Below are 16,433 nucleotides of genomic sequence, written 5' to 3'. Positions count from 1 at the left end.
CAGTTCATTCCCTGGGATGCCCACATGACTTGAGAGCCAGAGAAAACCAACTGAACAGGCGGCACGTTCAAGGGCAGAGAGAAGGTCATGGATAGCAGAGACCAAAGGGTGACAAGAGTAGCATCGGTCAATAGCCTGCAGTCTGCTCACTGAGTCTGAACAAATTAAAACACTGTAGAGGGAGGCCTGAGAAACAAAAAGGAGGGGCCTGTGAATGGCTAGAAGCTCTGCTGTGAACACACTACATGATCCTGACAACAAATGATGTTCCAAGCCAGCAGGAAATGTGGAAGCGTATCCCACCTTATTGATTGTCTTAGAAGCATCAGTGTAAGAGATGGTGGTGCCTTGGAACTCTGCAAGGATGGCACATACAAGACGCCAGTAAAACATAGGAGCAACAGAGACTTTAGGGCCCTGGAATAGATTGGTCCTAATCCGTGGAAATACACAGGGTGCAGTCCAATGAGTGGAGATTGAGATCCCGACAGGGGGAAGCGAGACGCATGCCAACTGGCAATCCCACCTGTGGGTGGGTGTTAGGGGGGGAGGAGAGTGAGGAGGGGGGAGGGGGGGCGAGGGAGAGAGAGGGAGAGAGAGAGAGAGAGAGAGAGAGAGAGAGAGAGAGAGAGAGAGAGAGATCCCTGATTGGCAAAGAGCACAGGGTACAGGGTACACAGGACGGTCAGGGAATTGGCGAATGGAGATTGCATAAGAAATAAGGAGTTGGCTCCGTCGGATGTGTATAGGGGGAATGCTCGCTTCTGTGAGGAGACTATCAACAGGACTAGTGTGAAACGCACCAATAGCCAGACGCACTCCATAATGATGGACAGGGTCAAGGAGTTTCAAAGTGGAAAGAGCTGCTGACCCATAAACCCGACTACCATAATCTAGCCTAGACAAAACCAGAGCACAGTAAAGATGGAGAAGAGTGGAACAGTCTGCACCCCAAGATGTGTGGGCCAGGAGGCAGAGAGCATTAAGCTTCTGCATACATGTAGTCTTTGGGTGGCAAATGTGGGGCAGCCATGTCAACTTGTTATCTAAAATAAGGCTCAAGAAACGGGACTGTGATACAACATCGAGGAGCTTGCTGCCTAAATAAAGTTCTGGATTGGGGTGTACTCGGGTCAGCGACAAAAATGCATAACTCGCGTTTTGGAGGGAGAAAACAGGAAGCCATGGACAGTGGCCCAGGCAGAGGCCTGTCAGATGGCACCTTGAAGCTGGTGTTCAGCAGATGCTACCGAGTGGGAGCTGCACCAGATGCAAAAATCGTCGACTTACAATGCCGGGATAACCAGAGGCCAAACAGAGGTCACAAGCCCATTGGTGGCAATGAGGAAGAGTGTGACATTTAGCACAGAACTCTGTGGGATACCATTGTGCCAACTCGAACCCGGAAGAGCTGGTGTGAGAAAAACTCACAGATAAAAATAGGTAGGGGACCACAGTAGCCCCAGTTATGGAAGGTAAGTAAAACATGATGGTGCCAAGCCATGTCATACGCTTTATGTAGATCAAAGAAGCCTGTCAGATGGCTAATTTGAATCAGAGTAAACAGTCAGTTGGAGATCGCCCTGACCAGAAGCCACACTGATACAGTGACAAAAGGCCCTGAGTATTGAGTACCCAACATAATCTGAAGCTGACCATCCTTTCGAACAGTTTACAAAGTACATTCATCAGGCTAATTGGGCGGTAGCTGTCTAGAGATGTTGGGTTTTTTCCCGGGCTTAAGGATAGGGATAACTATACTGTCTCGCCATTGTGATGGAAAAGCACCTGTGAACCAAATGTGGTTGAAGACCCTGAGGGACTGTTGCCTCTGGGAAACGTCCAAGTGTTGGATCATCTGGTTGTGGATGGAATCCATGCCTGGCACTATGTCTCGCGAAGAGCCTGCACCGATTCCCATTCAGTGAAGGGTGCATTATAGGGCTCAATGTGGTGTGGGATGAAAAACAGAGGGGGTTCTGTTCAACTCTGTGTTTCTGCTGGAAATAGGTAGTAGGGTAGGAAGAGGACGACGACGCCGTCGCAAAGCGAGTCGCGAGGTGTTCTGCAAGGACCAATGGATCAGTGCACAGAGCACCTTGGAGGTTCAGACCTTGGACAGTTCACTGTTGCTGGCGGCCCAGAAGGCTACGGAGCTTGGACCAAACCTGCAATGAAGAGGTGTATGTCCCCAGGGAGGAAACATAGCACTCCCAGCATTCCTTTTTACTCCGCTCAATAGGGTAATGAGCCTTAGCATGGAGATATTGAAAAGTGAGCAGCATGAAGAATAGTGGCAGAGATGCCTTGCATGACTACATCAATGGAATTCGAGAAGGAGGTGTCAAAGTGGGCAGTAGACATATATAAAGGCCAATTGGCCCTGCAGAAGCCCAACGTGAGGGCCTGTCTGCCTGGCAGCAGCAGGGTAACAACAGAATCACCGGAAAGTGGTCACTGTCACAAAGGTCATCAGGTCATCATGGGATGACCAATGTAGGGAAGCCACGAAGGCAGGGGAGGAGATACGCGAGTTCGATAGCAGAGAAGGTGCCACGAGCGGCAGTGAAGTGGGTAGGGGAACCATCATTGAGGGGACACAAATTGAGGTCTGTGACAAGTTGGTCAATTACGATACCATTACCCATTGAAGTGACACTCCCCACAGTGGATGGTGGGCACTGAAGTCCCCAACGAGGAGAAACAGGGGTGGGAGTTGCTGGATTAAGGCACACAGTGCAATATAAGGAAGTGGTCTACCTGGTGGGAGGTAGACATTGCAAATAGTGATTGCTGGAGTTGTTTGCACTCCAACCACTATCGCTTCCAAGGTGGTATGTAGGGGATTCGGTCACTAATGACATCGGAATGATCCGGGGTCAGCATGGTTCCGACAGAATGCCTGATAACCAGTAAATGTTGGAGAGTGGTTATCACGGAAATGAGTTTCTTGAAGAACAAGACAGAATGCAGAAGAGGAGGAGACAAGACATTGCATTTCCGGTAGGTGATTACAGTATCCGTTGCAATTCCACTGGATGATAATGTGTCGAGAGTCCAAGGTAAACATGAAGCAGATGAGGAGGTGGTCAGGTCACTCGGTCAGTAGTCGTCACTGACAAGATGGGGTGATAGCCATAAATAAGATGTCAGACTCAGGTTACGAGGGGGGAGATGGCACCTCTGGGAGCACCGGGGGCACCTTGTCTTCGGATTTATGTTTCGTCTTTTTCTCCTCCTCCTCCTCCTATTTCGGATGTGGAAAGAGGGCAGAACACAGGGGGAGTACAGGCTTCTGCAAGATCTGGAACCGAGAGAGAGCGGGCGACCTTGCGGCACACAGATGGTGCGCCTTGTGGCTGACTGGTGGTAAGTCTTCTGGCCTGAGAGATGTTGGGGAGAGGGTCCTGGGAGGGAGACTGATAACCAGCAAATGCCGAAAAAGAGGGGCGAGAGATAACATGCAAAAATAGGTCATTTCATCGTGACACCCACCTTTTTGGTGCCACACGATCTTACGTCTCTACCAAAAAACCTCTCCCCACCCCCACCCCCCCACACTTTCTCCGTTCTACCGCTCTTCACACCCACTAAATACACCTCATCCAGTCACATCTGCTGTCCCCCCCTTCTTTACTCTCATCCGCCCTCAAATCTGCTACCCACGGAATATACATATATTTATTAATGATTAGTTATTCTCTACTTTGACCCTTGTGACTTCTCGCCAATTTTAGTAAGTTTTTGCATTCTACTATTGTCATCTTCCTCAGATTTCATCTCGTTTTTCCCCCTTGTGCATCCATTTCGTCCTTTTTGTATTTTTCACACGTATTTGCGTGTATTTTTGCGTAATTTTTCAGACGTAATTCTACTTTATTATGTAATTTTTCGCATTTTTTGCACCACCGTGGACCGTTGCTCCTTCCATCTGTGTCAATACAGAAAAGTTCCCTTATCCCTTGCCAGATCCCGGTCCAACATACTGTTCCTGCATTGTTGCTTGGCTCATGATATCCCCCCCTAATGGCCTTACCATCAAATTACCCATCTGTTGTTGCTACCCCTCCTTCAACAATGATCTCCACCTGTTCAGATTCCGCCAATCCTTAGCCCTCACCAACATAGTCCTGCAAAACCATATCAACCAATCCTCCTTGCAGCCACCCATGACGCCCCATTGTGGCCGGTTACTGTGCCCCCACTGAGAGAATCTCTGCTCTCTTAGACCAACACCTTCAACCTATTAACCGGAACCTATTCTCCTATATAAAAGATACCAACCATTTGCTCAACCAACTCTCCACAGTTCCTGTCCTTTACCACACGGTGCCCTGCTCGTCACTATTGATGCCACATCACTGTACACTAACATTCGTAATGCCCATGGCCTTACTGCTATCGAACACTACCTTTCCAGATGCCCTATGGATTCCAAACCAACCACCACCTTCCTAGTCTCCATGACCAACTATATCCTCGCCCACAATTACTTCTCATTTGAGGGCTTACCTACAAACAAATCCACGGTATGGCTATGGACACCCGCATGGCACCATCCTATGCTAACCTATTCATGGGCCATCTAGAGGAATCCTTCCTAAAAACCCAGAAACCTAAACCCCTCACCTGGTTCAGATTCACTGATGACATCTTTGCTATCTGGATTGAAGGTGAGGACACATTCACATTCCTCCAGAACCTCAACAACTTCCCCATTTGCTTTACCTGGTCCTACTCAATCCAACAAGCCACATTCCTGGATGTTGACCTCCACCTCAGAGATGGCTACATCAGTACCTCCATCCATATCAAACCTACTAACCACCACCAATACCTCGATTTCGACAGCTGCCACCCATTCCATACCACTGACTGTAATTAGCCTCCCATCCTTGTACAAAAACAAATCTCCAGTGCCTTATCTTTCCAGTCTCCCACCACCTCTCAAAGTCCCACAGTCCGGCCACAGAGGAACATTCCCCTTGTAACTCAGTACCATCCAGAACTGGAGCAACTGAATTACTTTCTCTCGTTGTGCCCTGAAATGAGAAATGTCCTGCCCAGTATCCTTCCCACCCCTCCTACCGCGGTATTCCGCCGTCCACCGAACCTACACAATATACTCGTCCATCCTTATACAACCCCTGCTCCCAATCCTTTACCTCATGGCTCATACTCCTGTAATAGAGATAGATGCAAGATCTGTTCCATACATCCTCCTACCCCCACCTACTCCAGTCCGGTCACTAACATCACCTTCTCATCAAATGCAGGGCTACCTGTGAAACCAGTCATGTGATTTACAAGCTAAGCTGCAACCACTGTGCTGCATTCTATGTAGGCAAGACAACCAACAAGCTGTCGGTCCGCATGAATGACCACTGACAAACTGTGGCCAAAAAACAAGTGGACCACCCTGTTGCTGAACACGTTGCCAAACATGATATCCCTCATCTCAATGACTGCTTCACAGCCGTTGCCATATGGATCCTTCCCACCAACACCAGCTTTTCTGAATTGCACAGGTGGGAACTTTCCCTGCAATACATCCTATGTTCCCCTAACTCTAATGGCCTCAACCTTTGTTAGTCACTGTCCTCACCCATCCAGCCCCCCCCCCCCCCCCCTTCCCATTCCAGCACTACACAGCCTTCATTTCACTGCCCCACTCAGTCTTTTAATTTCTCTCCTTTCCGCTACTTACCCCCTCCCCCCTCCACGTCTTCTCTCCTGCCCTCCGTCTGAACTGCAACATTTCACTGTCTGCCACTCCCACCATACTATCCCTCCACCCTCCCCACCCCAGCCTCCTCCTTACCTCCATCCAGTTGCCACTCCCATCATGCACTGGTGCTGTGTGGTTTCAGTTCTCTGAGACTGCAAATGTGTGCACAAGTTGCGCGTGTGTGTGTGTGTGTGTGTGTGTGTACTGCTGACAAAGACCTTAATGGCTGAAAGCCATAATTGTGTGAATCTTTTTGTTGTGCCTATCGTGACTCGGCATCTCCGCTACATGGTGAGTAGCAACTTTCCTTCTCTGGTATTGTTACATCCCTACTTATTTTATATTGTCATCAAAAATCACTTCATCCTTGACGTAAGTGGTGTCTGCTGTCTGAATCATCATTTACTACTATGCACAGTTGGAAATGAGATCACTGTGACAATTTTGAATTACCCAATCTGCAGTGAACCTCAATAAACATTTTAACAGGTCAGAGAAATAACATTCCAGACAGTTTTTAAAATCTGCAGTTACAAAATGAAAATGAGTTAACTTTCTACATTTCAGTTGTCACCTAGGGAAAAGCAAAATTAAAGAGTACAACATTTCTAATACTACAAAAAATAAATATAAGCTGAAGATGGAAATCTAATTATGTAGTCATTTACATCTCCATTATATATGTCAACTGGTGACTCTTCTCTTTTCCCTTTTAATGTTTTTCTGAGATTGGCTTCAGTTGGATTCTCATGAGCAGCTAAAGGAATACACCGTTTTGGCACAATGTCACAAATCTGTAATGGAGTCTCCAAATCTTGCTTCTTCAGGTCATTCACTTGATTTGGTACGGCACAGACGAATTTCATTTTATCTCCACTTTTGGGCCGATTGACAGATAACCTTGACTGCAAATAAATTAAACAGTAGTGAAACCATTAATATGAATGTGTGTACTAGCTCTATTAGTTAGTTACCAAACATAGCTTTTAGAGAAGAGGTTACTTCAGCAAGAAGAAAGTTAGTTTTCAACTAGGTAACAACATTATTTATTACAGAAATTACACTTCAGTCTGCTATTCACCATCCTGAAAACACACAAGATGATTTGCAACATCTGAATTTTAGGCTAACAGGAGTAGAAAAGGCACTTTGTATGGCAAGATGGAATCAAGGGCAGAACAACAGTAAGATAATGAGATGTTGGAGTGGCCAACATAAAATTTCAACATTTCAGTGATTTAGTCCAGAGACTGGAACATGGGTGTGTGATGCTTCATTTGACTTTAGTTTAGATAAGTTTGATCTGTTAATGTGTTCATTTATTTGGACTGTAAAAAAAAAAAAAAAAAAAAAAAAAAAGTACCATTTTAATAAAAATGTAATAATTGTTATTAAGGTATTTTGGGCTTTCATTAGGGAAAAGTATGCCATTTCTTCACCACTTAATAACTGACCAAAGGCTTTAGAAGCTCCACAACCACCTTCACCATGCTAAGAAGCGAGTTCCTGAACATACAATAAACTTCACATTTCCTGCAATATACGCCAAGGGACATTGCAAAGCTCGTCTTGGATTACTGTTGGGAAGGTCAGGTAATATCATTTCCAGTTATATATTTTTCACTGGAGTGAGATCTGGAACAAAAGAAGGCAGTATAAAGTGAGTAACTTCATACTATTCTGTAACCACTCTTGTACTATTGTCATGGTGTGACTGGTTGCTAATGGAAACACACATCTCCCCCTTTAGATATAGTTGTTGTCCTAATGGGGTCATAACTATTTTCATGAGAATACTAAGAAACATCACCATGACCAGCTGTCATGTGAAGCATACAAAGTTCACAAGATGACAATCAACACCATTCTGCCTCAGAAACATTACCCCTTCAAGATGCCTCAGGATTACACCTGAGGTTGAAACAAACTCTGTTGCCTGCCATTTCATATCAAACCATTGTTAGCTGAGAAAACTACAGATTCATTAGAAAACATTAATTTTTCTAGTTATAACTGACACAGTCCTTGCAAAATGCTAGTCAGAGTAGTTAATCCCCACAAGAGTGGTTCTAGTTTACAGCTGTACATTTTCTCCATACAAACTTTCTAAAGCCGGCGGCAAATGGCATCCGCCGACATGAGAAATGAAGTAGTGCAGTTCATCTGCACAGAAAGGGAATAAAAAGGGAGCTCAGCTTCCAGAACTTGCTGTAGTCTCCCGCCTTTTTCCAACAGACATGGTATTACTGTCTTGCATCGACAATGCGAGTTGGTAGCAAGCATCGAAGCAATAGTGGGCCAGACTTGGGCAAGTTAATATCTACTGAAAATCTCTAGGGAAGGAAAACACAAAATTGAGGTAAAAATTTTTCAGTAGTGCACTCAGAGTAATATTTAATTGAATAGGAATGTTTAATTGTCCCTGGATTTTTCAGGGTAAATGATTTTTTGGAATCTGTCTCTTTCATCAAAGTGAATGAGCGTGACATGGTTAGGCATGTTTCTATTTTTAGAGTTGAATAAATTATATTAAAGGACATAATCTTTTATTTCAGAAAAAATTTACTAGACCCTATGATATATTTCGTAAACAATAACAAAACATCAAGCCTAGTTAGGCTGCAGTTTAATTTTCTATGTAGACATGGGTGTTGTAAGTATCTCCCTGAAAGGTTGAATTGAGAATCCTTAGGCATACAGTCAGTTCAGTTAAAATTACAGGGGAGTAGTGGAGAGTGTTTACATGTGGCCTACTGTGGCAACACAATTTTCAGGTTCGATAATCGTGGAAAGGAACTGTACTGAACTATGCACAACAGTAGAGAACAGCGCACATAAACAGCAGCAGTTAGTGACACATGCCGGAGATGTGTCATATGTGTGAAACAGTGAATACCATCATTAAGCAGAAGAGAAGACTGATTACAGTGGTAGGAGACATCAACATCACAACATGCCACCAGCAACAGCATAGCGAGATAAGTTCTCAAACAGAAAAACATTTGAGTGTAGCAAAAGGCTTTACTGGTGTCGTGGATTGCGTGTGGCATTGATGCTATAGGTATTGTTGAGTAAAAGTGGAAGTGTGTGTTGGAACTAATGTAGCATAATATGTGAGAAAGTGACAATCAGTTTATTGGTGTAAAAGTAGCACAAATTGTGGAGGAAATTAGTGAGATGGGTAGTGAACAGAATTTTGAGTTATATAAGATGGGAGCGGAAACAAAAAAAAGGTAGACACAGATTCAAGCACTACAGAAATGTCAGTAACTAGTGTAACAAATTGTTGTGTAATGGACTAATTAGTAGGGGGTGGATGACAGATAAAACAGGTACCTACAAAGGCATTACATCTGCAAATGCTCCTAGCAACACTAATGGGTCAGGCCAAGGAAACTGCAGCTAGAATAAAGAAAGAGAGAGATGAGAACAATAGATAACTTAGATAGAAATACAAAGGAAAATGCCGCCAACATGAGACAAGTAAAAACTCGGCAATCAAAGTTTATCACTGGGTGGAATGAGCAGCTGAAAAATAAGGAAGAGGAAAGGGCAAAGAAACAATTTGCATGCACAAACTAAGAATTGCCCAGGTGGATGAAACTGTGATGAGGTGCGTGCAGCTAATCTCTGCATGCAGCTAATCTCTGCGTGAGGTATGGTAAAAACCTTAGCAGAAAAGGTAACCAAAATTAGCAACAGAAGTGAGGTGGAAATTGTCAACATAAAGTCGGAATTGGCAATGACTTTTAACACTGTGAACAATAACCATAACAACTTTAGCAACTTTGTAACTGATATTTTACAGAAAGAAGCTGGAAACATCAACAAAGGAGTACAGAACATAGCCATAAGTGATGTGGAAAAAGTACAACCTTGTGATAGAGATTGTAATAGATCCCAACCAACAGGGAGACTACATACAATGGCACTTTTGTGCAGTTTCACCTACGCCGATTTTGAAAAAGCCTTTGTATGGAAATATTACGCACAGGAAACGCCAAAAGAAGTCAAAAATGAACTGGGACTATGAGCATATAATAAACAGATGGATAGGTTGCTTGTTGGGATGTTAGAAAAATAACTAGAATTAAATATACTGAAGCGCCAAAGGAACTGGTATAGGCATGCATATTCAAATACAGAGAGATGTAAACAGACAGAATACGGCACTGCAGTCAGCAACGGCTGTATAGGACAACAAGTGTCTGGTGCAGTTGTTGGATTGGTTACTGTTTCAACAATGGCAGGTTATCAAGATTTAAGTGCGTTTGAATGTGGTGTTATAGCCGGTGCACGAGTGATGGGACACAGCATCTCTGAGGTAGAGATGAGGTGGGGATGTTCCTGTACGACGACTTCACGATTGTACTGTGAATATCAGGAATCCAGTAAAATATCAAATCTCCAACATCACTGCGGCTGGAAGAAGATCCTACAAGAATGGGACCGTCAACGACTGAAGAGAATCATTCAACATAACAGACTTGCAACCCTTCTGCAAACTGCTGCATATTTCAATGCTGGGCCATCAACAAATGTCAGTGTGCGAACCATTCAACGAAACAACATTGGTATGGGCTTTCTGAGCCAAAGGCCCACTCGTGTACCCTTGATGACTGCATGACACAAAGCTCTACGGCTCGCCTGGGCCCGTCGACACCGACACATTGGACTGTTGATGACTGAAAACATGTTGCCTGGTTGGTCGAGTCTCATTCCAAATTGTATCAAGTAGATGGACGTGTACAGGTATGAAGACAACCTCATGAATCCATGGACCCTGCATGTCAGCAGGGGACTGTTCCAAGTTTGTGAAGGCTCTGTAATGGTGTGGAGTGTGTGCAGTTGGGAGTGATATGGGACCCCTGATACATCTTGATACGACTCTGACAGGTGACACATACGTAAGCATCCTGTCTGATCACCCGCATCCATTCATGTTTGTTGTGAATTCCGATGGACTTGGGCAATTCCAGCAGGACAAAGCGACACCCCACACATCCCGAATTACTACGGATTGGCTCCAGGAACAATCTTCTGAGTTTAAATAGTTCTGCTGGCCACCAAACTCCCCAGATATGAACATTGTTGAGCATATCTGGGATGCCTTGCAACACGCTGTTCAGAAGAGATCTCCACCCCCTCATACTCTTACGGATTTATGAACAGCACTGCAGGATTCATGGTGTCAATTCCCTGCAGCAGTACTACAGACATTACCAGTCGAGTCCATGTCACGTCACTTCTGCATGTTCAGTGGGAGGGGGGGGGGGGCTACACGATATTAGGTAGGTGTACCAGTTTCTTTGGCTCTTCAGTGTATTTGGACACAAGAGAAAACCTTAATAACATTGGTAACAAACAGGGTGTTGGTGCAGTATGGAGATGTCATAGGATGTGATGGTTGAAGAAGGAAGAGCAAGGAAAAATTATTTTAAAAGATATAGAAGAAAAAGTGTATGACAGAAACTTGTCATAACTATACCAAATAGGAGATGTATTTGTAGGAGTTTTACTAACTCAAAAGTGAATTGCCATAGTAATAAGATTAATAACTTTGAACTTTTAGAAGATGGGAAGTTTGTTACAGAGATATACCTGGGTTTGACACAGATGAAGTAAATTTCAAGAAACAGAACACACACAAATTTCTGAAACCAGTTGGCTTACTGACAGACAGAAACAGAGTTGGAATCTTTGTTGTGGGAGTATAGTGATGATTTTAGCAATATTCCAGGAAGTTGCAACAACGGAGTGCTACTTGCTTGGGCATAACATTATAGTATTCTCAGGTCATATCACTGTAGATTATCTTTTGGATTTATCATAGTAGACTTACTAGATAGACAATGTACTTAGAGCGATCTGACAATGTAGTTGCTGATGCTCTGTCAGGGTTACCACTATGAGAAGTTATCGAAATTTTTGACCAGGATGAGGAAAATTTAAAATAAGGTACATGAAGAAAGGGGTGAATGATGAAAATGTTATTAGGTCACTGTGTAACAACTCTAGAAGAAGCCAAAATCATGATTCAAACTGGAAATTGGTAAAACGTTGTTTAGTTAAAACGAAGCATGAAAAATTGGGTCATGTATTACAAGGTATTCGATGGAACACTTTTAGAAGAACAAATGAGAACTCATTACTTGAAACTATATTGGCCAAAGGAGGAAGCCAAAATACTGATTAAATACATACATGAGAGTGTGGTGTTCAAAAATGCATGCAGAGATCACAGAAAAGTGTGTGTTTTTATAATATGGCCAGGAAAGTAAGAAAAGAATTTTCAACCAATGATAAATGCCAGTGAGGTAAGTTAAGTAACATAATACGTCCACGTGAAATGTAAAAAATATTCATGAACAATCTATGGACTTGATTGTGGTTCTTTACCAAATACTAGAGGTGGACACTGCTTCATTTTTGACATGGTGGATGTTTTCTCAAAACTGATTAAATTATATCCAGCCAGGAAAACCACAAATAAAGAAATTATATCAAAAATTGAAAAGCATTATTTCAGGCATGTTGGAAAGCCAAAAGCTATCTTATCAGACAATGGATCACAATTTCTATCTCTTACACTTATGAAAACAAACAAATGTGGAGATGAACTAAAAGTGTTGTACACACACGCACTCAAAATGACCACACAGTCACTCTGTATCACACATTCACTCTCACAAACACTAAAACCAATTAGGAGGGAAGAGGCCTAATCAAGGAATTAAAACACAGAGAAAACACAACACAGAAGAACTAAAAGAAAAGCACAGGGAAATGTGACTGGCTGACCACTTACAAAAAAACTAGGGTGAGAGAGCCACCCTTTGACACATTAAGAACATCTCCCTAAAATCTTGTTAAAAATTTGGACAATTCACAAAACTTTAAAATTCTAACCACATTCGTTTGATCATTACATAAAACAGACAGCAGATCTGCCGGCAAATTCGCCCCAGTCCACTGGTTGGCAAATAAAATTCACTCCAATAAAATGTGGTGCACCGTGATCTGGACGCCACAAGCAACACACATTTGAGGGCACTCTACCCGGAGTAAGAATCCATGTCTCATATGGCTGTGGCCTAAGCGAAGATGAGTAAGAAGGACCTCGTCCCACTGATGTGGCTGGAAGGAAGTACTCCACAGCCGAGTTGATGGCTTGATGACATGGAGCTTGTCATCGGTCACTGCCAGCCACTTGTCTTCCCATTGACACAGGACTTTGTACCCCAACAGCGAGGTGATAGCATGCAGGAGGATAGCACACTGAAATACCAGAGGATCACAACATGCCTCCTTGACTGCTCGATCTGCCCTTTCATTCCCCGCAATTCCAATGTGCCCAGGTACCCACAGAAGGATACCTCCTTCCCCAGATGTTGTAGTTGTAGGACGGTATCCTGGATAATGGTTCAAATGGCTCTGAGCACTATGGGACTCAACTGCTGAGGTCATTAGTCCCCTAGAACTTAGAACTAGTTAAACCTAACTAACCTAAGGACATCACAAACATCCATGCCCGAGGCAGGATTCGAACCTGCGACCGTAGCGGTCTTGCGGTTCCAGACTGCAGCGCCTTTAACCGCACGGCCACTTCGGCCGGCGGTATCCTGGATATTCTGTGTTACTGTATCTACTGGATACAAATGTTGGAGAGAGTAAACGGTGCTAATAGAATCTGAGCAAATGAGAAATCTAACACCAGGAGAATGTCACATGTGCTCCAGTGCTACATAGCACATGATCCTGCATTGAAAACGGTAAATTCTAGAGGCTGTCTGACCTTGAGGGCACAATGCAGGCAAATGACAGAGGAATCAACTGTCCCCCCCCCCCCCCCTGCTTAGACCCATCCATAAAAACAAATACATGGGCGTGGACTCAAATAAAATATCAGAGAATATCACATTAAAAATGGAAGCAGGAGTGGTATATCTAATGCACCGCACCACATCTAAAATCACAATGGCTCTCTCCAGTAACCAGTAAACCCTGTATTTGGGGTCATACTGGCTCCACACCAAGTGACTCCAGCACACGCTGCACGCGGATCATCAATGACATCGTGGCTCGAGGACGGTTGGAAAAATGGCATTCCAGAGGTGGGACAAGCAACAGTATGGTGTGCAGGTGAAGTTGGGAGCTGTAAGGAGCTTATACACCTGACACACCACGAAGAGCTGGCGCCAGATGGTAAGTGACAGTTCCCCTGCCTCAGAGCAGATGCTAGGTATGGGACCAGTTCAGTAAGCACTCGTGGCCAGCCAAATCCTCTCATGATGGACAGCATCAATGATCTGCAAGTAAGAAGGCTTCGCTGACCTATACATCATGCAACCATAGTCCAGCCGCGAATGCACAAAATCCTGATAAAACTGAAGGAGATGCACCCTGTCCACTCCCCACGACCTGTGGCTAAGGCTCTTGATGATGTTCAGTGCCTTCAGGGTTCTGGCTTTCAGGTCGCACAGGTGTGGTAACCACGACAATCGGGAAGTCAAAAATGAAGCTCAGAAACCGTACCGTGTCTCATATATGTAAGATGGTGTCCCCCATATTCAAGGCAGGCCAATTAAAAAGATGGCGAGAATGATCAAAATACAAACAAACAAAAACACACACACACACACACACACACACACACACCCACACACACACACACACACCCCTCTGTAGAAAACTGGAAACCCGTCTTTGCAGCCCACTCCTCCTAACCTCTGCACGGTAAGTTGCAACTGACTTTTCACCATTGCAACACTGCAGGAGGAACAGTAAAAGTGTCTACAAATAAGGAGCACTGTACAGGAATCCTTACCATAGATGTGATACTGTTGATGGCTATGGCAAAGAGGGTAACACTTTAAAAACTGCCCTGACGAATAACATTCTCCTGCTCAAATCGATCAGACTGCGCGTCACAAACTCATATCCTAGAAAACTGCTGAGACAGGAAAGAGTGTATGAAGATGGGGAGCTGGCCACGAAAGCCCTGTCGATTCAGTTGTGCGAGGATACTGTGTCTCCAAGTAGTCTCATATGCCTTACTTATATAAAAGAATATGCTGATACAGTGATGCTTTCAGCGGAAAGCCTGCTGAATAGCCACATCTAGGAGAGTCAGATTGTCGACAGTGGACTGAAATCATCAGAATCCTCACTGAGAGGAGCCAACGAGTTGCCTCGTCTCTAACAACCAGACCAGATGATGATTAACCATTCACTCCTGGGTCTCTCATACATAGCTCATTAAGGCAATACTCCGATAACTACTGGGACATGTGCAGTTCTTTCCTGTTTGAGGAGAGGGGTCAGAGTTGCCTCCCTCCACAAGTTGGGGGAGTTGGCCTCAGAACTGTTAGACCTGAAGTCCAACATAACCCACTCTACAGTCGCACGATAACGACAAAATGCCACATCTTGGCTTGCATTGGCAGTGGTTTGTGCAAATATTCAGCCAGTGTCTCAGTAATGTCTGTGGGTGTTGTTTGGAGGCACCCCTGTTTCACCACTGCAGCTATCAGCGAATGGCTGCATTAACTGGAAATTCTCCGGATGGCTCCCCATACTTTTATAGAAGAAGTGGAACGATCGATGGAGTCCAGGAACTCTTACCATGACCTTTTCTTACTCTCCCTAATGGCCCTCACGACTTTAAAAGCCCTAAGGTTGTCTGCTGTCGGTCGGCATTTAAAATGTCGAAAGGCCGCATGCCTTTCCCGGATCGTGGAACAGCACTTATCTGTCCACCAAGGTATTTGTCACCTCCTAAGATCATCTGAGGACTGTGGGATGGAGAGGTCAGAGGTGTGATGGGTCACGTGTGTGATGTGATTCACCCATCTTTGGATGCTGTCGCAGTGTCTGAACACAGCCAGCTGGCTGAAATGCTTCCACTTAGTCTTGCTGACCATCCATTTTGGGGTTTAACTTCAGGTGGTGAGCCATATAGTAGGTGAACGCAGATTGGGAAGTGGTCACTGGAATGAAGGTTGTCACTGACCTCCCACTGAACAATCATCGAGGGCTGGAGAACAGAGAGATTGATGGCTAAGAGTGACCCAGCAGCGATAGAGAAATGTGTGTGAGTACCCGTGTTGAGGATGCACAGCTCACGAGATGTCATGAGGTCTTCCAAACCTGACCCCGAGGGCAAGTATTGGTTGAGCGCCACCACAGGACATGACGGGCCTTGAAGTCTCCCAGGAGGGGGAATGATCACAGCAGTTGTTCGATAAGATCCACGAGATCCTCAGAGTCTAGTGCATCTTGTGGAGGTAAATACAGTGAGCAAACAGTGATCCTTCAAAACACACGAATTTGAACTGCAACTGCTTACAGGTCAGTAGCCAAGGGGAGAGCAGAGGATTGGTGCGCATTAGTGACGAACACTGCGACAACTCCCTTGGCCCTTTCCCCCAATAGGTCATCCTTGCAGTATAGCGTATATCCCTGTAGCACAGGGACATCTACCGAGTGATCAAAAAGTCAGTATAAATTTGAAAACTGAATAAATCATGGAACAATGTAGATAGAGAGGTACAAATTGGCACACATGCTTGGAATGACACGGGGTTTTATTACAACCAAAAAAATACAAAAGTTCAAAAATGTCCGACAGATGGCGCTTCACATGATCAGAATAGCAATAATTAGCATAACAAAGTAAAACAAAGAAAAGATGATGGTCTTTACA

General features: G+C 44.4%; 1 protein-coding gene across 2 annotated transcripts in view; it reads right to left on the bottom strand.

The window, feature by feature from the left end:
* LOC126248557 (uncharacterized) overlaps positions 1 to 16,433 on the bottom strand; it is a 309,747-nt gene that overhangs the window by 91,600 nt on the left and 201,714 nt on the right. For both annotated transcript variants that reach the window (XM_049949644.1, XM_049949645.1), the window contains one exon: positions 6,397 to 6,633. In XM_049949644.1, coding sequence (XP_049805601.1) covers positions 6,397 to 6,633 — 237 coding nt within the window. The remainder of the gene's footprint in view (positions 1 to 6,396; positions 6,634 to 16,433) is intronic.

The sequence above is a fragment of the Schistocerca nitens genome, chromosome 3, assembly GCF_023898315.1.
Source record: "Schistocerca nitens isolate TAMUIC-IGC-003100 chromosome 3, iqSchNite1.1, whole genome shotgun sequence".
Classification (NCBI taxonomy): Eukaryota; Metazoa; Arthropoda; class Insecta; order Orthoptera; family Acrididae; genus Schistocerca; species Schistocerca nitens.
Note: the sequence above shows the minus strand (reverse complement) of the source record. Positions and strands in the feature narration are given on the sequence as shown.